At 41.1% G+C, this 27,825-nt stretch overlaps 2 protein-coding genes and 1 long non-coding RNA gene across 5 annotated transcripts in view; 2 read left to right on the top strand and 1 right to left on the bottom strand.

The window, feature by feature from the left end:
• Positions 1–4,731: 4,731 nt before the first annotated feature.
• The window catches only part of slc25a25b (solute carrier family 25 member 25b), a 34,768-nt gene continuing 11,674 nt past the window's right edge, over positions 4,732–27,825 (top strand). The window contains exons 1-3 of one of the 3 annotated variants that reach the window (XM_085464634.1): positions 4,732–5,575; positions 17,602–17,728; positions 18,350–18,437. In XM_085464634.1, coding sequence (XP_085320760.1) covers positions 5,219–5,575; positions 17,602–17,728; positions 18,350–18,437 — 572 coding nt within the window. In that variant the 5' untranslated portion in view covers positions 4,732–5,218. Of the gene's footprint in view, positions 5,576–14,113; positions 14,897–17,601; positions 17,729–18,349; positions 18,438–27,825 lie in introns of those variants that run through there. The other 2 variants (XM_085464635.1, XM_085464636.1) reach the window with 2 other exon arrangements.
• LOC146706473 (uncharacterized) lies at positions 20,155–23,935 on the bottom strand. The gene has a single exon (XM_085464637.1). It carries the CDS (start codon positions 21,818–21,820, stop codon positions 20,252–20,254), a length of 1,569 nt encoding a protein of 522 aa, XP_085320763.1. The 5' UTR covers positions 21,821–23,935; the 3' UTR covers positions 20,155–20,251.
• Positions 24,069–25,042, top strand: LOC146706472 (uncharacterized). Its single transcript, XR_014921567.1, has 2 exons — positions 24,069–24,165; positions 24,259–25,042. It is a non-coding gene; the product is annotated as an uncharacterized LOC146706472 (long non-coding RNA).

Genomic DNA, 27,825 nt, shown 5'->3' with positions numbered 1-27,825 from the left:
GGCACACACACACACCTTTAGTGAACATTTAGCAACTCCAACAGTTAGTTTAAACATGACCACACTAAGGTTTGTTACATGGAATATACATGAAGTTGTTTCCAGGGAAAAGAGGCAAAATATTACTAATTAGTTTAATGACTTACTTGGCAGACATTGAAGAAAGACATGTCTTTCAGCAGGAGACTCACATGTCCAAAACATCTGCACACACACTCACTTCTCCACAGTTCCCTCACACATTCTCAGTCTGTTACGATGCAAAACAAAGAGGTGTAGCCATATTAATTAACATAAAAACAAAACTTCACTGTTAGCAGCTCTAGGTTGTTGAGTGACATGAGATCAAGAGAGACTGAAGTCCCCCCGGCCACCCCTGTCATCATAGTTTGGGCGGGGTGGGGAGGTAAAGGGCTTAACATCCAGGCTTATGTGTTAAAGATGACCAGAGGGCTACAACCGAGCCATTTTCATTTATTATTTTCCATATATGCTAATAATAGATTATCTTTATTCTTATTCCAAAACATAAATCAAATCCAAGCTTAATACTGAATACCAGAATATTATCAGGTAAACATAATTATGTTTAAGTTTAGATATTGGTGGATCCTATTTAAACAGAGTGATTGGATGTCTAGGGAGGAGAGATGGAGTCAGCACTTGAAAGGGCATAAATTGGAGCACCCAGAGATGTTTTGGGTCTGTTTCTGGCAGTCCTGCGAGATGAGCAGTTCAGAAGATTGGATCCCAGAAGTTCGCCGTTGAAAATTCCCGCAGTGACACTAGAGGGATCAACCACCACTGTCCAGATGGTGGACTTACAAATTAAACTTGGATTTGGCTCTTTCTCTGCTCATCATCACCATCATTGCCATGTTGGATTGTTTCCATTAACACAGAACACTGAGAAACACATCTCCAGGCCTGTATGTGCCTGTCTCTCCTCGAAAGAAAAATAAGCATTAGCTCAGAGTAAGTTAATTAGTAAATGATTCAGGTGAATTGTTTATCATTTTGTGATTATTACTATTTAATTTGGCTTTTGCTTTGCTCCTGCTAAATTGATTTTTTAAAAATATCCTGCAATTAAAGTCTGAATTGTGGACATTCACTTTTTAACCTTTTGTGAAATAGTGAAGTTAGAAATCTGGATGCTAATCATTAATAGTGCAAATAGCTCTTACAGGTTACTACATCCCTTAACATATAACAGTCCCTTGGGGGCCTACTGTTGCTCATTGGTCCAGTGTTCTCTTTTTGTATGACAGTACATTTTTCATTTTATTTACAAATAAACGTCCTCAGACTGGGAGAATATTGCCATGCCAGTGTTTTTTCCACTGTGTTTTAAGCACAAAGTTATCACAGCTGTTCACTGGAAGATTTTAAAGTACTTTATCCTTTCCGACTGTGTGTGCTAACAAGATTTTTGGAGATGCATATTTGCTTTTCCAGGAGGACTGCACACAGTGCCAAAACTATTGCCAAGTAGTTTGCTAATTATGTTCTTACTGTGATTACTGTGTGGCCAGCAACCTTGTCTGACTGAACCTAATGGAGAATGTGTGGGGTATTGTCAAGACAAAATCATCAGTCTTGTTTTGTATATTCAACAATTCCAGACAGAAAAATAACTCTGCTGTTACCTTTTAACTGCACCTCTTTAAGAAGTGCTCTGTTATAGCTTGCCATCACCAGTGTGTGAATGGGTGGATGACTGGATATGTAAAGCGTTTTGGGGTCCTTAGGGACTAGTAAAAGCGCTATATAAATACAGGCCATTTACCATTTACCATTATAAAAAAACATTCTATATTGTGTTTTCCCCAATAATGTCCCCAACTCGTCCTCTAAATGTTGCAGGGAAAATGTTCTACCACTATTACAATTTCACAATTAAAGAAACATTAAAAAAAAATCATCTCAGCCATAAAAAGCATGGTTCTGGGTCTTGGACCTAGCGTTTCTGGACCCTGCCCTGTTGGTCTGTATTGGTTCCAGCTATGAGGTTTATTATTAAAATAGACATAACATAATTTTTTCACCCCCTCCCAAAGAACACATGTTCAAAGCAGCATGTCAGACCAATATCAGACAGAAATGTCACATGATATCAAACAGAAGTTGTTAATTCAGCTCTGCAAAGTGGGCAATCATAGTGAAGCAGTTCATTATAAGCTGTAGTTTTAAGTTACTCTTTATATTTCTGGCCACCAGATGTCATCAAAGATGACTGTGTTGAAAAGCTTTGAGTAATGAGCAGTTTTTCAATGCAAGCTTCAATGCTTCAGAAAGCTTCATTTAGCCATCACAACTGTCAGGTTTGAACTTGAGTTTTGTGAGCTGGCCCCCAAGAAAGCTGAACTGTGATCTGAGAAGCTGTGCTTTCTGTTCCCCATCTAACTCATTCAGAGACTATTTCTAATGTTGCAATCTCTGTGTATCTCCTGCTCATTCTGAGACGGCTTGATATGCTGCCTAGGCTTTGTGCTTTGTGGGCTTTGTGTCGGACAGGGTCGTCTGCAGTACGGGGGCCCCACAGGGAACGGTTCTGGCTCCGTTCCTCTTCACCATCTACACTGCAGACTTCTCCCACAATTCCACCCAGTGCTTCCTGCAGAAGTTCTCTGATGACTCTGCAATAGTCGGCCTCATCACTGATGGGGACGACAAGGAGTACAGAGGTCTGACCCAAGACTTTGTGGACTGGTGCCAGCTGAACTACCTCCAGATCAACGCCAGTAAAACCAAGGAACTGGTGGTAGACTTCCGCAGGCACAAGCATTCTCCACTGCAACCACTGAACATCCAAGGTATGGACATTGAGGCTGTGGACAGCTACAGGTACCTTGGTGTTCATCTGAACAATAGACTGGACTGGACTCATAACTCAGACGCCCTCTACAGGAAAGGGCAGAGCAGGCTGTACCTGAGACTGAGAATTGTGTCCCTGTGCTTTCAAAAACTGCTGTGTTCCAAAGCTTTCTAAACTGTGTATTTTGAGACTGTTTGCTGTGCTGCTAACTAAATTCTCTCAGAGACTGAGACTCTGCCCGCAGCCTACCCAGAGGTAAGTTGCAAATAGCTCTTACAGGTTACTACATCCCTTAACATATAACAGTCCCTTGGGGGCCTACTGTTGCTCATTGGTCCAGTGTTCTCTTTTTGTATGACAGTACATTTTTCATTTTATTTACAAATAAACGTCCTCAGACTGGGAGAATATTGCCATGCCAGTGTTTTTTCCACTGTGTTTTAAGCACAAAGTTATCACAGCTGTTCACTGGAAGATCACTGATGGGGACGACAAGGAGTACAGAGGTCTGACCCAAGACTTTGTGGACTGGTGCCAGCTGAACTACCTCCAGATCAACGCCAGTAAAACCAAGGAACTGGTGGTAGACTTCCGCAGGCACAAGCATTCTCCACTGCAACCACTGAACATCCAAGGTATGGACATTGAGGCTGTGGACAGCTACAGGTACCTTGGTGTTCATCTGAACAATAGACTGGACTGGACTCATAACTCAGACGCCCTCTACAGGAAAGGGCAGAGCAGGCTGTACCTGAGACTGAGAATTGTGTCCCTGTGCTTTCAAAAACTGCTGTGTTCCAAAGCTTTCTAAACTGTGTATTTTGAGACTGTTTGCTGTGCTGCTAACTAAATTCTCTCAGAGACTGAGACTCTGCCCGCAGCCTACCCAGAGGTAAGTTTGTGACCTTGTGGTCTCCTCTCTGCTTCAGCCAGAGGTCCCTGCACCGACGCCCCGTCCTGATCCGGCCAAGGGGCAAGGGGGCCTCCAGACCTGTCTCCCTAGGGCAGTGGTTCCCAAACTTTTTTTGCTTGGCCCCCCTTTGTTTTAAATTTCATTATAAGAAGCGTTTGTGAACTAAAATTCAATAATGTGGGATACTGTTTTTCCATGATTTGGACAGCCCAGCGCGTGCTGTCGGGAATACCTACCTTCGCACCACCATTGTGCAGGTGAAGCCAAAGGCAAGATAAGGGTCGTCATATTTTCTAGTCTTTGGCTTGGAAGGAAGTTGGTTTGGAAGCATATTTGGCATATTTGGAAACAGAGATATACAGTTACAATTGTGTCATTAACTGCATTGCTAAGTTTCTTCAGTTATCTGCATGAACATAAGAAATAATCAAAAATGCTTTTTCCTTCATGCACACTTGAAGAAAAGAGTGTGTTTTTGTGCCGGGAGTCTGCAGCTCCCATGCAGCTCTGTTTTTTAGCTCTCTCTTTTTTTTCTTTTTTCTTTTCTTTTCTTTCTTTTCTTTCTTTTTTTTTTTTTGCCGTTTGCCACAACATGAAGACTTTTGTTGAATAGTTTATTAAATCCTACAAAAATCCTTTAAATTTTGAGTGACGATGATCACTAACACGTGTAAAAGACATGTATTATCATATTATATATAATATAAAAGAATAAATATTAATCTTGTTTGGGTTTTTTTTTTTTTAACATGAAATCTGCATGAATGGATTCAAAGATTAAATCTATGGCTCTCTCTTTCAGTTCTTCCTTCCATGCGCTTACGTTTTCAATCAGAAGGCTATTCTCTAACTCTTTTCCCCTTGTTGACAGAATTTTATTACATATATGCAGAATTCCGTTAAATTCCCTCTTCAGCCATTTATTGCGCCTCCAAGTGAAGCCTGTCTGCGTGTCAGTAGTCACGCAGGCAAAAACCCCAATCTTAGACCGGTTCGTGTTGTAATCTCGCGTTATGTAGCGAGACTTCGGGTGTACCGGGCTCAGCAGACAAATGTCTTGCTCTTTTTAATGGGCGGTAAGTTGCCAGGTGCCTAGATATTGAAATAAAAACTAAAAGGGGACTTCAGAATGGAACCGTATTGTTTGTAATAGGAGGAAGTCGAACATACGCTGCTGTGGAGACATTTTAATAGACGCTTAGAGAGCAGACAGCAGAATTCTCATCATATCGACGCGTCTCGTTTCGCCGGCATCTTTCACTCGCTAACGTTGAAAATAGCTAGCTGAGCTGATGGACTCAAGTGGAATTTGTGCTTGTGTGTGAGCTTCACGGTTGTGTTAGTGGTGAAAAGTGTGCGTTGTACGCCAAGTGAAAGCCGTCGACTTTAATAGAGGCACGTGGTGACGTAGTAGTCAGGACTCGCGATATAAAGGCGATTCAGCCTTAGGTTAGTACAGGGTCAAGCTGTTCGGGAGAGGCGGACACATGATGCACCAGCAGGGCTCGTTGATGCCCTCTTTGCTCAGTGGTGTATTCTGCCAGTGTCGGTCGACAGACACACATCCAGGGGCCGACCCTGGTGGTGGAGGCAGGGTTCCCCCCTCCGTCCCTCCCTCGGATGCATCACCATCTAAACCAGTAACCCAACAGTCAGCCTCCGGCGTGTGGCACACCGACGAAGGAGAGCATCCATGTGACATATGTGGGGGTTCGGAGCAGGAGCACAGACTCAAAGTGCTCTTCCAGGTCCTGGATGTGAACGGGGATGGAGGCATCTGTGTGAACGACTTGACAATTGGGCTGAAGAAGTTAGGAGTACATCGCACTGAACATGAGCTCATGGTAAGTGGACACAGCTCGGATGCTCCGTTGCATGATATATAGTGTCTTCACTTCCCTTTTTGTGTGTAATAACAGAATTTCAAAGCATTTCCCACGGAAAGACACCACATTCATTGTAAATTTTTCATTTAAGAAGAGTGAACATGAATGCAGGGTGAGACAATGAAATGGAACTGGTGCTCAGAGTTATTTAAATAGGAGAGTAGGTAAGGGAGTCAGATGACACCAGGGCATGGCTTGAAACAACTGGAAAAAAGTACAAATGCACTGAACAAGCTTTGGGGTAAATACAGACTGACATGTCATTTAGTAACAAAGGATTTAGTTACTTGTACACCAAAAAACATTAAGATATATCAACTGAGATAATAGTGATAGCACTGTCAATAAGCAATGCCATGTTAAAGGGTGTTAAATGGTACAGTGCATATTTTATATTTAAAATATCTCATACATAAGAAGTGTCAAAATACTAGGGATCTGCACAACTAGTTGACCAACCAAGTAATCGTTGCTATTGTCACTAATTGCTACCAGATGTACTAGTCGTTTAGTCTTAATTGTTTTACATTTGAATTGATACCCATGGCAGGTGTTGTGCCAAAAAGTGATTTCCAGTATTTGCCAAAAAATGACTGCTGGAACTTAAGCTATTATAAAATAGGTCAATCATAGTTTAACAAAGAATATCAAGTCGTTTAGAGCCAGAAAGTGCATTCCTATCACAAAGTAGCTGCTGCCATCAGTTTTTGGCAAAGTTACTTTTTTTATCAAGTAAATAAAGGCTATATAAGTGTCACTGACATTAGTGAACAGAGATTCTAACAGAGATCTTTAACAGAGATTTAGCAAAGTGGCCTCTTTGCTAAATTGTAACAAATATAACATCACAGTTCTATAAACTTACTTGAAGTGACCAAAAAAGACCAGATTAATGACAGTATGGGTTCAAATACACAGTCATAAAGATACTTCAAAAAGAGGTAATTTCATTATTAAATATATATAACCCCTTCATAAATTTACTGTACAATATAAAGCGCCTTGAGGCAACTGTTGTTGTGCTTTGGCGCTATATAAATAAAATTGAATTGAATAAATCCTATTCACTACAGTCTATTTACTACTGTAAGTAAAGATATTAGATGTTAAAAAAACCCCCAAAAAACCCCCACCTAAAAACAATGGAAATCACTTGCGTCTTAATGTTATGCAGGCATCTGCCACCAGATGCAACTACATTGGTGAGAAACACATTAAATCTATTAATCTGGGCTTGATCTTTTTGTTAACATTATTATTGTTGGGGTTTTAAGGCGAAAAATGAGATCACAGATACACGTGGTGGAAATGAGCTTTCACTGAAAGGTGGATAGTGTTACCCTTAGCAATAGGATGGGGAATTTAGTCAGGGGATCATAGTACAGCTGCTGATTTTCCACATCAAAAGGAGCCAGCTGAGGCGGGCACCTCCTGAGTAAGGTGTTCCAACCAGGCATGTTCTACCAGCAGAAAGTGCTGGGGCAGACCCGGGACCAGCTTTGAATAACTTTTCCCTGGATGAGCTGGAGGAGGTGGTACATATTTCAGTCGCAGTTTCTGAGTTTTTCGGATGTTAATTTGTCACATTTCAATAATATGTGAACATCTTACGTAGTAACATGTTTTCATATCATATTTAACATCGGTTTATTTTAAGTGTTTTTCTTCTTCGTTGTCTGGAGCATAACATGCAATGTTCACAATGCATAATGCCAGGTGCTGCACAGTTAAGCTGGAGGATTTATTATTGAAGAATGTGATTAGTGGTTTAAAATGCCTTTGTTTAATGAGTTTTTGCATTAAACGGTTCTCAAATTTAACTTGATATTAAGTGTTTCTTAGTTTTAGACTAGTCGGTAGTTTGTATTTTGGGGGGGGGGTGGTTGCGCTTGGAGGACTTAGAAATTAGTTGCCTTGAACATCCCAACTAAATACAATTAGAGTACATGCTTAACGGAGTGCAGCTTTGTTATTTAAAAAGAAAAGATTTCCAGACAAGGTAAAAATGCCCCCAAGACCAGTACCGCAGGAACTTTGACAACAGCTTGAGATGCAGAGGGAAATTGGGGATGAGACTGTGTGAGTCTAAAAGAGAGACACAAGACTGAAAGAATCCCAAAGAGAAGTCTCTGGGAGATGAAGTTGGTACATCAATGCCCCGAAAGAACCAACTGACAGCTGAAACAGGAAACATATGATTCAACTGTGTTGTTGTCTAGAAACGTGCACAGTTGAGGTTCACAACCGTTTCACTTGTGTGTTAGTTGGTGAATCCTTGCTGATTGTAATGGTAAAGATATAGCTATGTATTTGTTGTTGTTTTTCTTGGAATACAGATAGCTTGGCTGTGTGCTACTAGGATAAATTCATTTTGTTGGCCTGCTGGGTTGAATGAAGGGGTTATGCTGTGTATAACTTGCAGTGGGGGAAAAAAACCCATTTCAACCTTCGTGAGGTAAATTCCACAAAATTTATACATTTGTAAAAAATGAAAATGTAACTGGTAATTCTATACCTTGTGTTTTGGGTCCCGGTGACCAATGAGATTCCTTTCCTAGTTCAGTTTGATACATGTTTCTGTACCTGAGTGACACGAGTTGATGTTATGGTTTTTTGAGTGAGAGGAGAGTTGCAAATGATGGCAAAGCTTTGTTGAACACAAGCATCTTGTTAAAAATTTTGTTTGGAAATCTGTCTTAATAATTGAGGTACCACTCTATGTTACCATATTTATGTTTTTTCAAATATTTATGAATTGATTCTTCTCAGTATGACACACAAATTTTTCTCACTGTTTGCTAATAATAGTCTCTTAATACCAGATAACAGTGTCCTCCTAATACCATGTAACATGCTGTTCAAGATGGGATTCACCTTCAACAGCTAAATGAGAATGAAATTTCAATGTTTCTGAAGATAATAGTGAAATCCTATACCCCTTTGACAGCAGGAACCTTTCTTTAAGCAGATTAAAGTCGAGTGTTTTTACTGGAGTATTCTGTATAGTTTATTGCAATGAACATCTAGTTTGTAAATAGTGACCCTGTGCCTGGAAAGCCTACAGACAAAGACAGAACATTTTTGACTAACCATTAGAAGGTGTGACAGAAATTCTCTGTGACCAAACACTGTTGTGCCAGATGTCATGTCAGCATAAGTCACATATTTAACCAAGTCCTTTTGACTGAAAAGAATTATAAACACTGCATGGATCAACAAATCCAACCTGATGTGTTTGACACAGAAAAATTCTGCACTATATATTTTGTACCCAAGTTGTTTGACATATTTAACAAAAAATACATTAACTCTGGTGCACTGAAAACATTCAAGTTTATTGAAATAGTCCCAAATCACCACAACAGTTGCCTCAAGGTACTTTATAATCAAAGTATAGACCCTACAGTATTTGGGATAAAATCCTACAATAAGGCAATCCACTATTAAAACACTTGTGGGAAGAAAAAACTCCCTTCTAACAGGAAGAAACCTCCAGCAAAACCAGCCTCAGGGAGGGGGCAACTGTCCGCTGCAGCTGGTTGGGATTGAGAGAAAAGAAAAAAGAGCATATTGGGATTGGACAGAACACACACTATGGGGAAGAGACTGCACAAATCAGGCCTTTATGGTCAAATAACTGCTAAGAAACCAATACTAAGGAAAATCAGCAAGCAGAAGAGATTTGTTTAGGCCAGGAAACACAAGGAATGGACATTAGACCAGTGAATATCTGTGCTTTGGTCTGAGGAGTCCAGATTTGAGATCTTTGGTTCCACCCTCCGTGTCTTTGTGTGATGCAGAAGAGGTGAATGGATGGTCTTTACATGCATGGTTCCAACTGTGAAGCATGGAGAAGGAGGTGTGATGGTGTGGGGGTGCTTTAGTGGTGACACTGTTGGGGATTTATTCAAAATTGAAGGCACACTGAACCAGCATGGCTACCACAGCATCCTGCATGCGACATGCCATCCCATCCAGTTTGTGTACTTGGACCATCATTTGTTCTTCAACAGGACAATGACGCCAAACACACCTCTGGGCTGTGTAAGGGCTATTTGACCAAGAAGGAGAGTAATGCTGTGCCAGGTGGCCTGGCCTCCACAGTCCCCTGACCTAAACACAATCAAGATGGTCTAGGACAGTTGTTCACAAACTGTGGTACGCATACCACTGGTGGTACTTGGGCTCCTTCTAGTGGTACACAGGAAGTCTCCAGATTAAATAATGTACCGTGTTCTGGCTGAGAGATTTCTAAAAAATTAAACAGCTCTGCTATCACTTCCGGCATAAATTAAGACCGGAAACTAAACCGAAATGGCGTTTGTAAGCTGGTATATAATTATGTGCTACAGCTGTGTTAGCATAATATGGACACAGTGAAGCTGGAGGATGAACACCAACTTTTTTCCACTCGATTAAAAAAAAGTTCAGTTTGAAAAACTGAACTTTAAAATGAACAGTGGTAATAGCAACCGAGAGAGGCTGACAGTGATCACTGCCTTGTTTTAGGGGCTTGTTTGGATTAAATGGAACAAGATACAAAGCACAACACAACAGCCCTGATAAACTCAGAGTAGTTTGTTCATATGTCAACAGTTAAATACCATATTTCCCACCCGCTGGATTGTTTTAATGCAGTACAGTTGTTATTATTTCCACTTATCACGTCCTGTTTATGACAGTTAAAATAAATAACATTTATATAAGAAATAAAATTGTCTCATGTAAGCTGTATATGGTGTTAAATAGACCTATACTACTGTACTTTAATGTCGGTCATGAGCGTAGTACTTTAAGAGCCATATATTTTATGAGGTGGTACTCGTGAAAAGTTTGAGAACCACTGGTTTAGGATGAGATGAACTGGAGAGTGAAGGCAAAGGGCCACCAAGTGCTCAGCATCTCTGGGAACTCCTTCAAGACTTTTGGAAAACCATTTCAGGTGACAACCTCATTACGGTCATTGAGAGAATGCCAAGAGTGTGCAAAGCAGTAATCAAAACAAAGGGTGGCTATTTAGAAGAATCTAAAATATAATACATGTTTTGAGTTATTTCACACTTTGTTTACTACATTATTCCATATGTGTTCATTCATAGTTCTGATGCCTTCAGCGAGAATCTACAATGTCATAAAGAAAACCCATTAAATGAGAAGGTGTGTCCAAACTTTTGACTGGTCACTCGCAGGGCGTAGGTGTTGTTTGGCTGGATTTTGTTCTTTTCATTCAGCAGGATTTCCTTACCCTCTGCAGGTACTTGGTGGTTGCAGCTTTCCTAGCGGCCTCTTCGTGGATCCCATTTGCCGTGGGATTCCCAGGTACTTGTAGCCGTCCTGGATGACTGCAATGCTGCCTTCTGGTAGTGTAAGCCCCTCAGTTCTGACTAACTTCCCTCTCTTTGTTGCCATGCGACTACAATTCTCCAGTCTGAATGACATTCCAATGTTGTTGCTGTATATCCTCGTGGATCAGTGAATCGATGTTTCGTTCACACCTGGCATACAGCTTGATGTCATCCGTCACTTGGTTTTCGCTCTCTCTGCAGTAGAATATCACTTCCTGTTCCTGTCACAATACACAATGGTGTTTTTGTGTAGCTTACCTGCATAGTAATTTAATAAAGAACTTTTAGAAAACTTTTTATTTTATAGTGTAATCTTCATGTGCTTCATCTGAAGCACACTCTCCGTGTATTCACTTGCTAATTTATGGTCACAGTATTCACTCACTGTCTTTCACTGGCTTAGCTGGTAGCTGACTCGCTAGCAGCATGGCCTTTCCACCTGTCCCTCCTGCACTTTCCTGCTCATTGCGTCAGATGTTTAGTTACTCCTCGGCCTCCCTTAGCAGTATTGATACTTGTAATAAATGTAGCCTATTTGCAGCTCTGGAGGCCAGGATCACTGAATTTGAGACTCGGCTTTGCACACTTGAAAAACCTGTAGCTAGCCCAGCTAGCTGACCCCCGGTAGACTGTCACGAGCAGCCGGGGAAACAGGATGCCTGGGTGACGGTGAGGAGGAAGCGTAGTCCTAAACAGAAGCCCCAGGTACACCACCAACCTGTTCGTGTCTCTAACCGCTTTTTTCCACTTTGACAGCAGTAATGACACCCAGTTACATCAATCAGTGTTGAGTAAAATCAAAGCTGAATCGGTGTGCAACTTGACCAAAACAATGTTGAAATCTGTAGTTTTCTCTGGTCCACTCCCCAATCGGACCAGGAGTGACATGTTTACCCGCATGTTCTTCTTAAATTGCTGGCTAGGGATGGGTGTTGATAAGATTTTCACGATTCCATTTTCGATTCTGTTTAACAATTCGATTCTTTATCGATTCTTTTTAAAAAGGAGAACACTAAGGTCAAGTAGCTTAGAACTTTGTTTTATATCTTCTCTTTGAACAAGATAGAAATTTAGGAGTAGCATGGCCTTACAAACCCAACAGTGAGATCTTAAGAGATCCACAGCCTACGGCTCTTCAATGGGGTGTCACAAGGTCCCTGGAGGAAAAAATGGTAAATGTAAAATAATAAAATAAATATTCTTCTGTAGCAATAACAAAGTATAACATAAATTATTCAGTAGCAATTACACAAGAATATCCAGTAATGTCCCTGCCTACAATTAAACACATTCACTTACCGAAAATCAGGGGCATCTGCTGTGGCAAATGGGTGCAAGCCTTTTACCACAAACTTAGTCACTGCTCGGTGACATTCGTCTATCCTGGCCTGAAAGGAGGCACTACCGGTAGACTGCAGCGAGAACTGCCAGCATCTGAGCCAGACTCTGTCTGTCTCTCTCATCATGGTCACCTAAATGCACAGTAATGGCAGGTTTTGTAATAAGGCAGAACGCGCTAACATAATATGCACTGTTAGTTGATTATTTACCTGCCGCATTAACGGGAGAGGACGTGCAAACGTTACCGCTGCTGCTGGGTTGAGATTCACGAGTCCGGAGCGGAATTAAAAACACGACATTCATTTAAGGTCATCGCGTGTTTTGTGAGCAAATGCTTTTGCATATTCGTAGTGTTTCCTCCCTTAAATGAAATATCTACTTTGCAAGTATTGCAAGTTGCCCTGTTGTCATCCGTTCTCGTAAAGTATAATCAAACTTTTGAGTGTTTGAGCCGCTTAGGCGCCGTGTTTCCTGCCAGGTAAATGATGCTCCACAACTTGGTGACGTCATTCGAGGCGACTGGAATCGATAAGGGAATCGTTTGCAAAAATGGCAAACAATTCCAAGGAATTGAAACAGTGGGAACCCTCTTATGGGACACTCCCAATAGGGCTTAAAATCTGGGACTATGCACCATTTGCTCTTAGAACTGAAGAAGCTTCTCAGATAGAGGTGAAACATCTTCAAGAAACTTAAAGAAGTCCAGTCGCTTTTCCAAGATCCTTAGATCAGTGGAAGAAATGTTTCGTTACTCATCCAAGTGACTTATTCAGTCTCAGGTGAATGGAGATTTCCCCAACCTTATAAACAGTACATTTTCATCATTTATGAATAGCAGATGTGTTGATGCATGCTCAAAGTTGAAGCTTCAAAATGCAGAGTTCTCAAGCAGTGGGTGAAATCAAGCTAGTTGCATCTACCTTTCAAAAACAAAACCTTTTTTCCAAACAAAATGGGAAGATGTAGTAATCCTACATCTTCCCATTTTGTTGTATGACAACTGGCTCCTGAACATTGATTAGTTACAAACAACAGACACAGCTCTTTTATTGGTCAGGAGATATTTTGGAGCATTTCTGCTCTTTCCTTTTCATTTAATCTGCTTTTGCTGTTCCTGAATGTAGTGATGGAGCTCCTCTCTGCAGTTAATAGACTGTTGTGCTACCTAGCTACGTACCATTACTCAGCATATTAAATAACAGGTTAAAATATTTCAAATGAATACCTTTTCGTTTCTGTCTATATACAGGTATTTGAACTGTTGTCATAGATTTCTACAATAGTAACCAGTGGACTGGGACGATGCACGTTTCTGTGATTTTGTTTGATTGGTTGATGTTAAGATACTTATAAATTAATGCCAGTTTTATCCTTCTATAAGCATAGAGATATTTTTTCTTTTCTGGTCTAGAGAGCCATGTTGACAGTGTGGTCAGTAAGGTAGTAAGCCAGGAAACGGTTGCAAGAAAGCAGCGTTTAATGCAGAAATAGAACTACTCTGCTTTGCCACACTGTAACTCTCCAAGCAGGAGGAACTATATACGTGCTGAGAATGAAAATCTGTTTGCCTTGGATGCTTCAGAATGCTTGCTTGATGCTGACAATGCTCTTAGAATGACTCAGAGCAAGTGCAGGAGGCTAGTGTGGGAGGGAGGAAAAGGAACCGTCACTCAGCAGATTTTCTTTACAGGGAGGGAGGTGCAGCTGAAGGGAATCCTGCTGTTTAGCCAACCCTATCCCTCTAAGTTCATTGACAGTCAGTGACATCGCTTCATTTCCGTGCTGCTACTCTGTCCTCTATTGGCGGAGACCCACATTCTGTGGTGAAGCAGTCAGACCTGCTTGTATGGTCTGCAGTGATTGGCCAGGCTGGGCTGCAGTGAGGATGCAGGTTTTGGAGGCTCTCACTGCTGCATTTCCCTGGCTGATGATACTGAAGCTAGCACAGTGGCAAATCCTCACTGTGTGTTACTGATTCTATTGCATTATCAGCATCAACAGAAAAGATTTTTTGTCTGCATCTAACGATTTGATGATCCGTGAAGTAACTGCACCTCAGAAGCAGTGTGGTAAGAGTTAGATGGGAGAACTTGGTTTTGTACTGCTGTAGCTTATGCTGTGATCCTGAGCCTGGACATTTTAATAAGGAAAAAGATGCACTTAGAATATGAGGCACTGAGTCTGAGAAGTGAGTGAAATCCTTTCTGCAGCCCCATGCTGTCTTTAGCTAGCCTTTCCACACTTGTAATACTAGTTCACCTCTCTGCATTTTGCAAGACCTATACTGTTGCCGTTGCTTTTGGTCTGAGTGCAGTCACCCAAATAGTGTGGGAGAGCCAGTTTGAGGATGCTGCTGGACATACTGAGCTTTCTATACCAGAGACTTTTTGGCAGGACACAATGTAAGCCTGTTGAAACCCAGCTGCCAGGAGAGAAACAGTCTGAGACTGCAAACAACTGCAGAGAGCTACAGGCAAGTCTTCAGGAAAGCACTAAAGAGTCCTCTAATGGTAAAGAAATCAGCAGGAATAATGTTACTCCAAAGAAGACCATGGTATTAATCATGATGGCACCACCTACAGATCTTCAACAGGTAGGATAAAGCTGGTAGAATAAGGTCTGTTTTCTAGATCTGTATAGCCCTTAGTGAGAGTTACTTCACTGTTCAACTTTCTAATAATATTAAATAGAGACCTTCAAGACTGAAAAATAAACCCACTGTAGTCCCCCAAAATGCAGTTTCTCTTAAGAACACTTGGGCTGACTACCAACCATGATTTTGGTGTGCGTGTGTGTGGGTGTGTGTTAGTTAGTTTTTCTTTCTAAACAACTATAATGAGGGTGGATTTGTTTGAATCACAAATTTATACTTAGAACTTATATCACTATGACAAATATTATGCTTCTTTGTGGTAAAAACCAACCATGAGGTCTGTGCTTCAGTTTTGATGATTGAAATTCTTGCATTGTAATAGTCTGTTACTTGATACACTAGTAGGTATCAGAGTCTGCAATAGCAGAAAAGTACAGTTAGATGGATGCAGTTTAGAAATAAAGTCATTCTTATATGATCTTAAAAAAAAATTTTTTATTGTAAGGTAGACCCTACAATAATACATACAGAGAAAAATGTTGGCAACAGTGGGAAGGAACAACTCCCTTTTAACAGGAAAAAACCTCCGGTAAGTATGATTCAATGCAGAGGGGTCTATTAACACACAGTGAGTGAAACAGGTGACTGAAGAAGAAATACATCAGTGTGCATCATGGGAATCCCCCATTGCAGCGTAACTAAGGCAGGATTCAGGGACACCTGATCCAACCCTAACTATATGCTTTAGCAAAAAGGAAAGTTTTAAGCCTAATCTTACAAGTAGAGATAGTGTTTGTTTCCTGAATCCAAACTGGAAGCTGGTTTCATAGAAGAGGGGCCTGAAATCATTCTACTTGTAAATACTCTAGGAACAACAAGTAAGCCTGCAGTGCAAGAGTGAAGTGCTCTAATGGGCTGATATGGTACTATAAGGTCATTAAGATAAGATGGGGCCTGATTATTCAAGACCTTGTATGTGAGGAGCAGGTTTTTGAAATCAATTCTGGATTTAACAGGGAGCCAATGAAGGGAAGCCAATATAGGAGAAATATGCTCTCTCTTTCTAGTCCATGTCAGTACTCTTGCTGCAGCATTTTGGATTAACTGAAGGCTTCAGGGAGTTTTTAGGACATCCGGATAATAATGAATTACACTGGTCCAGCCTAGAAGTAATAAATGCATGAACTAGTTTTTCAACATCACTCTAAGACAGGATATCTATGAATCATTCAAGCATTAAATCATTAACACAATTGACTGGAGTTGGTTTAGAAAGTTTAATATGTAACAATGACCTCTGCCAATCAACAGTGCCAATGGAAAAGTGAAGATAGGAGTGCAGGCAGGGTGGAGTGGGTGGAGGCAAGTGTCACAGCTGACTTTTGACACAAGAATAGCAGCAAGAGTGCACAGTGAAGATTTCGTCAAAACAAAAGTGAAATCCAGGAAGGAGCAGGTGTACATATGAATCCTTATTCACCAGGTGTGTGATGGCCATATGAACCATTGTTAATGAAGGGTACCGTCTGTGGACCAGAACACAATGATGCTATCTGCAAGAGGCGCATAAATCTGCCTCACAGAGGCAGCATCACTTTGTGTGGTTTTCTGTGATGGTTTGTGATATTTTAACAGGGCCTACCATTGCTTTCAGCTCAGATGGAGCTATTATGGTTGCTGCGTCATCATCCAGCACTGGTGAATTACACCCCCATTGGGCTGTTAATTTCCCACTTCTTGTCTTAAAAGACCTCATACTACCATATCACCCCAGTAGAGCACTTTGTTCTCAGACTGCTGGCTTACTTGTAGTTCCTTGGATATTTAAAAGTAGAATGGGAGGCAGAGCCTTCAGGTTTTAGACTCCTCTTCTTCCCCTTGCCTCCAACCGGTTACAGCAGATGACTTCCCCTCCCTGAGGTTTTCGTTCCTGTTAAAAGGGAGTTTTTCCTTTATTTTTCCAATATGAAGTACCTTGATGATTTAGCCTACTGTAATTGTCACCATAAGTATATGGATATCACTTTAAATAAAAAAATTTGTCTCTTTTCCTTTTTCTGTAGGTCAGGGTATAATAAGTTCTTTTTTATAGTCCTCTATAAAGTTTCATTTCAGTATGTCGAAATCTCTGATGATAATGTAATTTTCAGTAAAAGGAGATACCCTGGTCAAATTGCTCTTCTGTGTCATAGCATGATCTCAACAAGATGTTTTTGCTGATTTAAAAAAAAAAAATCTAACTTCATTTCGTTGTTTCACTTCACTTCATTCTTAGCATATTAAAACTTCATGATGGTTCAAGTAGACAGTTTCAGTATATCTTTTTGTGTGATGGTTGACCCCCCTTTCCTAATAGGAGGTGTCATCCATTCTTGTACCCATTACCTGACAGTAGATGGCATTTAATTGTGTTTCGGTTAAAACTGTTTCCTTGCAACCTTTTCAGTTGACCTGACAAGCTTTGGTAGCACTAAGCACCCTGGATAGTCTTAAATATATAGTAACCTGAGATGTGTGGTGGTTGTAAAATACACTACACTCCAAATCAAGTCAACAAAGCACAGATGGTACGAGGTAGGGGATTGTACACCCTAACCTCGACTGCTGTTTGTCAAATCACTCTTTCCACACAGATAATGCTATACTATTAGAGTGTGTCATTACTTAAATGAGCTGGCATCTAAATGATTTCTCTTTGTTCACAGAAAATAGTGAAAGCCGGAGACAAAGACCTGGATGGACAGTTAGACTTTGAGGAATTTGTCCATTATCTCAGAGACCATGAGAAGAAACTCCGACTGGTCTTCAAGAGTTTGGACAGGAAGAATGATGGTAAGGCAGTTTGTTAGAAATAGAATGCCTTTTATTGTCACTATACACATGTACAATGAGATACAGAGCATCTCCTACTTAGTGCAGACATGTGGGAAACGAAAGGGGACGAGGTGCACAGTTCTGCAGTGCCATATACATATGAACAGTATTCAAAAAATATCAAATATACAAATCGGGGGGAATTTAATTGTGTTGTCTGTTTACAGTGTGGGTTATTGCATGTAATTGTAATGGTAGTTGTGTAGTCTGTGTATAGAGGGAAGTTCTTAGATTGGGGGGTGGAACTGTGTTGTCAGTACATGTGTGAGTTCAGGGTGGTTATGGCTTTTGGGAAGAAACTATTCTTGAGTTAAAAGTTAAAGCAGAGTTTGAAGCATTTTCTGAGCAGTGCCAACAGTTCCTTCTGTGGTCATAGTTCGTAAGTATTGGATTCTTAAACCAGAGTGCTGAGCCCATGCTTGTTTTTGAATAACTGATAGGAACAGATGGTTTCTTTTAGACTTGATCTTAATCCTAAAGAAATGCAGAAGACATAGGATTGTGAATGAATTTGAATTGATTTTAATGTCTGTGAGAAATCGTTGCAGTAGCCATGGCTAATAACTTCTTGTGTTGCAGGTCGAATTGACTCACAAGAAATCATGCAGTCTCTGCGTGACCTGGGAGTGAACATCTCTGAGGAACAGGCAGAGAAGATTCTTAGAAGGTTAGATAATGCTGTCATCCACTGAACACATATCTATCAAAATGGTTAGGCAGCATCATTTTTTTGGGGTGTCACATTTGTGGTAATAAAGTTAGCGGCACTGTTTTCTTTAGCCTCTTTGACACGTGCACGTCTTGGATTAACTGGGTCAGTAAATGGAAATTTAACTTTTCATCATCACATCTGAAGCATCCCATTTCTGTCAAGAAAAGTACAGACAGAGATCTGCACATTTTTGTGTCCAGTCCAATTCCTGCAGTGTTGGGTATTTCAGGAGGTTACTGTCAGTGCACACCTGGGACATCAGCCTCTCCTTTACTGATAATTTCAATCTCTTCTGGGAACGCAGTCAGTTATTCAGATACAATGGCATACATCCAATTGGACTTTGAACAAAACTTTTTTCCTTCAATACTTCTGGTATTATCTACTCATGCATTCCTGTCCTTTGAACTACTCACAGTTTACAGTTGCTAATATATCACTATATAACTTTCCCAAACCGCTCTCTCATAATACAATAAAAATTAACAAGAGACCAGTCACCTACAAACCAGCAAGCAGACCTCTAATACACACTGCTTTTGTAGACCTTATTGGAACACATCACCCATGAGGCATCCAGGAAGCATCCTTATCAGATGCCTGAACCACCTCGACTGGCTCCTTTTAATATGGAGGACTCTATCTCTAAGGGAGAGGCCAGCCACCCTTCTGGGAAATTTCATTTCAAGCTTTGCTTTTACCCTCAGCTGTCTTTACCACAATGGACCAGTACAACACTGCAGCTTGTCGATTGATGGTATGATCACCTGTCGATCTCCCTCTCCCTGTGAACAAGACCCCGAGATACTTAAACTCCTCCACTTGGGGCAACAACTCGTCCCTGAACCAAAGTGTTGGGGGAAAACTCTGTAAAAGACCCAGGAGAAATAAAGACACAATGAGACAAAGTTACTTTCTTTATCAAACGTGTACACGGGTGAGCTGCCAAGAACAACTCACACCATGCACAGTGGCTTGGTAATTTTTATAGGCACAGAGCACAGAGACAGTGAGAACAGGATAACAAATAATAAACAGATAAAATAAAACAACTCCATATATGGTGCTAGTCTCGTCAGCAGAGAGCTAGGGAAGATAAAACAATCTAAAACAATATGTCCCAGAAACAAGATGTGTTTGCTAGGAAAGTCTAAAAAGATAATTCTAAACTAATCTAACCATAGGCAGAGGGCAGACAAAAGGCATCTTTGTACATTTAAAAGAAGGTAAAGAAACATAGAATCATTTTTCCTGTAACATTCCCTCCTGTTTTAACTTATTTTAAATGTATACAACAATTGTCTGTGAAGGTTATTTATTAAGTATCTTAAGCAATTTTTTAATTTTCAAAATGTCAGCATAGCAGAAATGGAAGTCATTTGGTCTAAAGAATAAAACAAAAGAAAATAATAAAAAGAAAAACATAGTAAATGAAAATCATAGTAAATGAAATAACAAGTGGAATAAACAAGAAAAAATAATAAAACTAAAACTACAAAAAATAAAAGGATGAAAACTAAAATGAAAACTTTGTATTTAAAAATAATGAAAACCTAATATTTAAAATGAAAACTTCAAAAAATACAAGCATGAAAACCTTATACTTAAAATGATGCAAACCTTAAATTGAAAACTTTATATGTAAAATAATGAAAACTTCATATTTAAAAAATAAAAGGATGAAAACCTGCATAACCTACTAATGTTTTAATCAGTGCGTGATCACTTGACAAGTCATTTTTAATCACCACGTCATTCATTAGCAGTTATTACAAGTTCTCCTCTAACAGAATTGCAACGGGATGCTGGTCTTCTTCAGGCACGGCAACATAAGCAGTCATTATAGTTGTTATCATCTTTGAAATCATTACTCTTAGACATGGCAACACACACAACACTAATATGAGCAGTGCTATCATGATGAGGCCTATAATGACAAACGGCTTTGCTACAGCAGCCGGCCATGAACCGCCGAACAGCCAGTCCAGCCAGTCTAGCCAGCCTTGTGCTGTAGCTGCTCCAGGTGTGTGGTCAGTGACATATTTTTGCAGAGCGGTCAAATTCTGCAAAGCTTCATAAATGTCTCCTCCAGTTTCGTATCCATCAGGGATAAAAGTGCAACATGTTTCCCCGATCAGCTTGCAAACTCCTCCTTGTGATGCTGTTAGCAGGTCTAGTGTCAGTCTGTTCTGCAGCACCATCGTTCTGATGGCCTGCTGTTCTCCTGCTAAGGCAGTTCCCAGGGTCTTAGTCAAGTTGATGTGTCGTAGCAGAGCATATCGGTTGATCTCCACATGATCCCGCACCTCGGCAACTCCAATGCCGGGGATCAAGCTCTGTAAGAATTTCACTCCTCCTCCCCAGATGCGAAACTCTCCCGGCACTCCAGTGTCCACAGTAATGCCGAAAGAATTGGGTGAGGTGAAGTCCACTTCACGTCTCTGTCGGCGGCTTGGGTGATGTGCAACACGTTGCATGAAGAAAACGTGATCTGATAATTCCACTAGGGCGCACAGACCTCCCCAACCTTCAGGGAGTGACAGATAAGCCTTGTTGCCACATAGGAAGTACCAGTCAGCCAAAACTCTGGTTCCTCTACTGCTGGGTGCCGTCCGTGCACATCCTGTCTGGTACTGAGTCTTTGTTTGTAGTGGCATTCGGTAGCTGTAGTTTGAGCGACAGTTGAGGCTCATCAGTGTCGCGTTACTGGCACAGGTTTCGTTGAGTGAACAGTCCATACACTTCCTCTCGTTCCTCGGTGGGCAGAAAGTGTATATGTACTTACATAGGTAAGTAGGCAGCTCCCCCACTGCCCGCGATCCATTGTTCATCACACATACTGGAAGTTGTGCTGCGTTCAGCTTGTTCAGTAGAATTACATCAGGCAGTGGATCTGAGACTTGGGGCCAGGTCAGTAGGTAGGTCTGTCCGGAACAGTGCACATTCGTGAGTGATGATGACCTCCAGGTTGCTTTTGCTGGGATGCTGTAGTTGGCCTTGGACCAAAGAGTACCGTAGCCTGGATGTGTTGCCAGGCCCAACAGACACCAACTGCGATCTTCAGGTATGCTGTACGGCCACAGGCCAGACGTCTGTGAGGATAGGGGCATATGGGTACATGCATAGCAGTCAGTTTTGTTATTCAAGTGAGCTGTAGTGTTCATAAACTGCCACCAAAAGTTAGTGGCGTATCCATGGGGAAACTCGGTGTACTTTCCTTTGTCATACAGTGTCTGCCTTTTCTTCATATTGCGTGACTTGTTGTCCCTCACGGAAACAAAGATGAGGAGCCCGGCCATGGTCAGGGCCGCTGCAGTTACTAAAAGCCACCACCGCATGACGACGGGACACACCCTCCTGTCGTGAATAGTTCCCCCCGGCCAGGAAAGCTGACCCCTCCACCGGGCGAGATCACAACAAGTGGGCACGCCTGCTGTCAGCTGTGTTTAGATGGCTTCACTTACTCGCCTGCAGTGACTCTCATGGATCCAGGATGGTCGTTCCGCAATTTTGCAAGCGGTCGGTGTAGTGAGGAGGACTTGGTATGGCCCCTCCCACCTGGGTGTGCTCCAGTTTTTCCTTTGGAGCACCTTGATCAGAACCCAGTCACCGGGCTGTGATCTGCAAGACACTTGATAGACATCATTACATTCTTCGTCATTTACAATCATCTCTTTATTTTCCTACAACTTAGACATACATTTTGCTACTGAAATTGTATCTGCCTTTTTCACTGGATAGATTTCTGGCCACTTTGAGAATACATCTATAACCACTAGGGTGTATTTTTACCCTTGGCATTCATTTAGCTCAATAAAGTCCATATGGATTGTGTGGTCTCAGGTTTCCCTGAGCATTATATTTTTGACACGTCATGCACGTTCTGACAAATTGTTTTGCTGAGGTTTCAAAATTTACAGTGTAGAATTTACAGTGTAGAAATGAGAGTTGACAATACTGGTCAGTCCCCCCGTTGACAAATGCGTACAGCCATGAGTCACTAATGCCGCCATCTCGTGGAGCGATTTTGGCAACACTGGCTTGCCATAACACATCATTAAATCGTTTGTCAGAACTGCACCGTGTTTTAGCCATTTTGCCTGCTCTGCTGTGCTTGCTGCTTTTTGTTCATTTTTCAACACATCCAGTGGAATCTGATGTGTGTTTACTGCCATCAATGTGATGTTTGCCTGTTGTGCCGCCTATTTTGCTGCTCTGTCAGCAAAATTGTTGCCTGTAGTAATGAAAGAGTCAGTAGGCGTTGTAAGAGGTTGGCATGCTGGTTTGCCAGTTGGTGTAATCATTCCTCTGTTATGCCAAATTTTTTGCAAAATGATGCACAGCAGAGAAAACATACTGGCTGTCTGTATGTATGTTTATTAGTTTGTCTTTGTGTATTTAGCTTTCGCGTATCACAGCTATCAGCTCAGCGCTCTGTGCAGGACATGAAGAAGAAAGTGGTTTTGCTTCTATTATTTTACTATCTGTGGTTACTGCGTAACCTACACAATTTCGGCCTGTGCTGTAAGGACAAATGCTGTTCTCCTAGCTTCCACACTTGCTGATCATAAGGTGGATCTGGGCCTGGAGTTTGTTTAAATCTCAGAATGTTGTGATACTCGGTCGGTTTCTGGCACTCAGGTGTAATACCAGAAAAGAATGGCATGACTGCTATCTTAAGTTTTGTCAGAGCGTCTCTACCTAGCAAATTTACTGGACACGACGGGTCATATATGCATTTAATAAAGCACCTGCGGCCACTTGCTGTGTGTACTAGTTCTAAAAGGGCAGTTAATTGTTGTACAGTTGTGTGGCCTGAAGCTGACTTTACAACTAATTTGTCCTCTACTCCTACAATCTCGTGGGAAGTGACCTTCCTCTCCACGGTTCTAGCAGGCGTTGTCTCTATGTTATCTGCTGTTTCTGCGTGGCTGTCTGCAGCCTTGGTGTTTGTGACTTTGCTCGCCTCTCTGTTCCTGATAGCCACCTGTGGATTAGTGTTTTAGTCTATTGTCAACAGTCAGCCTTATTTTGAAGTTACAGAAAGCTTCTTCTTTTTTGTTTGTCTTGGTTTGGGAGAATAGATGCAACACTACATTTTCACTTAAGGCAGTTTTGAATAATTTCTAGTTTTTCAAACAATTCATGGATCTCACACATTTCAAACTTTCAAGTTAGGGTTGTTTCCCATTTATACATATATATATATATATGTATATATATATTTAACTTTGCATAGCTCACAGCTCTAAACCTAGGCATTTTTCAATCATATGCCTAATCACTATGTGTCACTGTGACTCTCAAGTATTGTCACAAGTTCGTTTAAATTCGTTTCCAAAACCAACAAAATAATCAAACAAAAACAAAAAACATAAACGTGTCAGGACACAAAAGAAAAAAGAAAAATGCTGCCACCCGAACAAGGCAGAAGTCTGCATATGTTGGCTTGTAATAGCTTGTAACATGGTAGACTAATGTGCCTGTGTTAATTCAGCTCCATATTATTGTGTGAAGTTGCACTGGGTTGGGAGTGGTTTTGTGTGTGTCACATTTTTGGTGAGCCAATGGCTGGAATTAGGTTGGAGTAATTAGAGGCAGGTGTACTTGATTGCACTGATACACTGGTCTTCTTATAGCCCACACTACAAACACTGCTGTGTTGTTTTGTCTCTCTGTGCAGGTATGTAATGTGATGAAATCAGATATGTTTGGGATGGACGGGTTTTGCCCTATGAATTTTATATTAAGTGTGTCGTTTTGTCTCTCTGTGCAGTCCAGGGCCTATTATATGCCACAGCCTAAAGGCAGCAGAGTTGCAGAGGCTTGAGTGACCACTGACTATATGCTTGCAGGGTGGTGGGTCTCCAAGGACAACTTCTAACCCTGTTAAAGGCAACATGTGGAGTGCAACTTGGCTGTGTGGCATAGCTGGCTCTGGCCTTGGGACTGTGTGTTTTTATACAATTCTTAAGTGGGACACTGGACTGTTTTATCTTTTATCTCTTGATATATTTTTTGTCAACAAATTATCTTTTAGAATTTTATTGACTGACATCTTTTTGCCCATGACTGAGACGGTTGGTCAGACCTAGAGTCTTTCTTTGGGTGTGTTACAGCAGCTTCTGCTCTAAAAGAAACAAATAAATAAAAAGAAAAGAAAATGTGGAACATGCTCATCAGCTTAGCAGTGTCTACATATTTAATTCAGCTTCTCAATCCTGTAGTTTTAGCTGTTGTCTACAGGGTTTTGCTTATTGGTTGTTATTATAGGTGTGCTCTATCTCAGCAATGTGTCATTCTAGAATGATAAGTTTCAAGCTGGTCAAGTGCCTCTATGCACTTCATTAGTTTAGTTATTCTCCGTATTGTCTTCATCTCACATGTCATTACACTGAGTTTCAGCAAACCTTAAGCTTGATGCAGACTACTGCTTAACAATTATTCACCTCACATCATAACCGATTAAGGTGCCTCTTCATATTAATATTATGTCATTGTTAATATTATCCTCTTTGTCTTATATAACAGCAATAGCATATTATAATATTTTATCAGTGTGTACCACTATACTACTACTGAGCCAATTTGATAGTTAGGATCATCTTATTCAGCAAACAGATAATTTTGAATTCATCCAATCTGCGGTCACATTTGTTCTCTCTGTTGCATGGCGGACCAGGCAGTTCTATTATAATATATTATTTATATTTTATTTTGTATCCATCAAGGGCTTCAGATGACCTGCAGAATCATCCTTTTCCCAAGGTGGAGACAGTTACCTTTTCACACACTGTCCTTGGCTGAACAGTGACACAGCCTTAATATACTTTATTGATGTTATTAAAATATTTTCGTGTGAATTATTTGCTTTATATTCATTTTATACATGCTGGGCATGGTCATCATGCCAACTGTGTTTCATTGTTAATATCACTTTACAGGTTGTTATCCTTGCTATTATTAATTTCAAATACTCTAAAGATAATTTCTACTGTAACTTTCCCTTTGTTCATCTTTATTTCGTACTTTTTATATTTATATCTACTCAGTGGGGTCTGTTTTCAACCCTTTTAAACTACTTCAAACTACTGTGATCTCTAGTTTTCACTTAATAAGGGATTATTAAGTTCTTCCTGATATGGGTGCTGCTGCAGATGCGGCTGCAGGAGTGAGTGATGGTTTACTAAAAGGGTTGTGGGAACTGCACAGTGTCTCGTCTTCTGGTTTTACTAAACTGGCAGTTGAGTTCTGTTCTTCTGACTGTTTATATTTTGTTTTCTTAAATCTCTCAGTTTACAGACACTGTTTTTGTCCGGCCCCTGGACTTTTCTTTTCTCACCACTGCTCGTCAGCAGGAGTGAGTTTTAATTTCACTTGCTTGATTACCCATCTTATTTATGTATTTACTTATTTTTGTTTAAGTAATATATACACAATACAGCTGCTATCACCTTCGCTGGTATTAGAGACGAGAGTGGTTGCTCACACGCCCTTCTACTTTCGGACTATTTCCAAAAGCGGTGTGAACTTTACGAGACGGAACTCGACCGTTCTCTCAACTCACCAGCACGTCAGTGAATAGCAGTAAAAGAAAAACACAGTAGGAGCAGCTCAGTCTCTTATTGGACCGTGAAAATTCAGCTTGCTCCGTTAATTACAACAATACACACACACACACATTCACATTCACAGCTTCGACGCGCGCGCGACCGGAACCCTTATGATAAGGGGAGCTCCCAGAGCTACTTACTCCCTAGACCCAGTCTAGACCCAGCTGGGGGAGCTACCCAGAGCTCCAAAGCTACCAGTCGACGAGCTCCCAGAGCTACCAGTCGACGAGCTACGCTACCAGTCGACGAGCTCCCAGAGCTACCAGTCGACGAGCTACTTCCGCTATTTTAAATTCCCTGAATTCAAAATGCGCTTTTACGCAAGATTGTGTCAGTGTGTCTGTATCTACCTGGTCAGTGTCGCCGGGTCTGGTCCACCTCGATCGGGCCCCACCACCGTGGGTCGCTTTCTAAGAACGTTGGCCAAGACTCGAATTTAACGCTCTTGGTCTTTTATCACACACCTAGTATGTGAGCTGTCGACAGGCGAGCAACGTGGACTGGTCACGGAGATGGGACACGATGGAGGCGCTCCGGCTCCGAAGGACCAAGAAATGTTGGGGGAAAACTCTGTAAAAGACCCAGGAGAAATAAAGACACAATGAGACAAAGTTACTTTCTTTATCAAACGTGTACACGGGTGAGCTGCCAAGAACAACTCACACCATGCACAGTGGCTTGGTAATTTTTATAGGCACAGAGCACAGAGACAGTGAGAACAGGATAACAAATAATAAACAGATAAAATAAAACAACTCCATATATGGTGCTAGTCTCGTCAGCAGAGAGCTAGGGAAGATAAAACAATCTAAAACAATATGTCCCAGAAACAAGATGTGTTTGCTGGGAAAGTCTAAAAAGATAATTCTAAACTAATCTAACCATAGGCAGAGGGCAGACAAAAGGCATCTTTGTACATTTAAAAGAAGGTAAAGAAACATAGAATCATTTTTCCTGTAACACAAAGTGAGCACTCCACCCTTTTCTGGCTGAGGACCATGGCTTCAAACTTGGAGGTGCTGATTCTCATTCCCGTGAGGAACGAGGTCAAATTCCTTTTCCAAATGATACAGTATGACAATGTCTAAAGCGGAACAGGCAGGAAAGGGAAAAAGATGAAAGATGTAATAAAAGGACAAAGAGAAATACAACTAGAACACACAGTACAAAGAAATGCACAATATATCACCAACTGCTGCACCTGTAAGATAAACAAACATACAGCAACTGGAACACAAAAATTCTGAAGTGCACAGGAACATAAATCAACAATCTTCTTGACTTTTTCACAAAATGTACTTAAAAATGAACCCACAATAATGCCCCCCAGGAGCCAGAGGCAGATAGAGATGAATCAAGGACAACTGGGCCATCCACAGTCCCCAAAAGTACTGAAGACCTAAGGCCACAAATCTCTGCGATATCTGCGTTCCCATCCTAGCATGAGATGGAGTAAAACCCCATGTGGGGTGCCCACGGTCAAAGGGTGGGAGGGGGCAAACATTCTCTCCAGACTGATGTGTTGTGTATTTGCTTCCATATCTTGTTAACTTATGTCACTAAAGATTCACCGCTTGTGTGAGGTTTGGGATACAGCAACTAAACCATGTGAATAGGACCTCTGGACAGGCATGTAATACTATATAGCATGAATATAGTTTTCAACAGAGTTGTCTTTGCAATGGGTGCATATACTTGAGTGTGTACCAGCCATTTGGAACAACCTTTAT

This window comes from Copadichromis virginalis, linkage group LG7 (assembly GCF_057382275.1).
Source record: "Copadichromis virginalis isolate Kocher_CV1m ecotype Utaka linkage group LG7, C_Virginalis_male_GT1.1, whole genome shotgun sequence".
Taxonomy (NCBI): Eukaryota; Metazoa; Chordata; class Actinopteri; order Cichliformes; family Cichlidae; genus Copadichromis; species Copadichromis virginalis.
Note: the sequence above shows the minus strand (reverse complement) of the source record. Positions and strands in the feature narration are given on the sequence as shown.

Excerpts from the sequence above, each read along its gene's own strand:
- LOC146706473 (XM_085464637.1), bottom strand. The coding sequence starts at position 21,820 with ATGCGGTGGTGGCTTTTAGTAACTGCAGCGGCCCTGACCATGGCCGGG.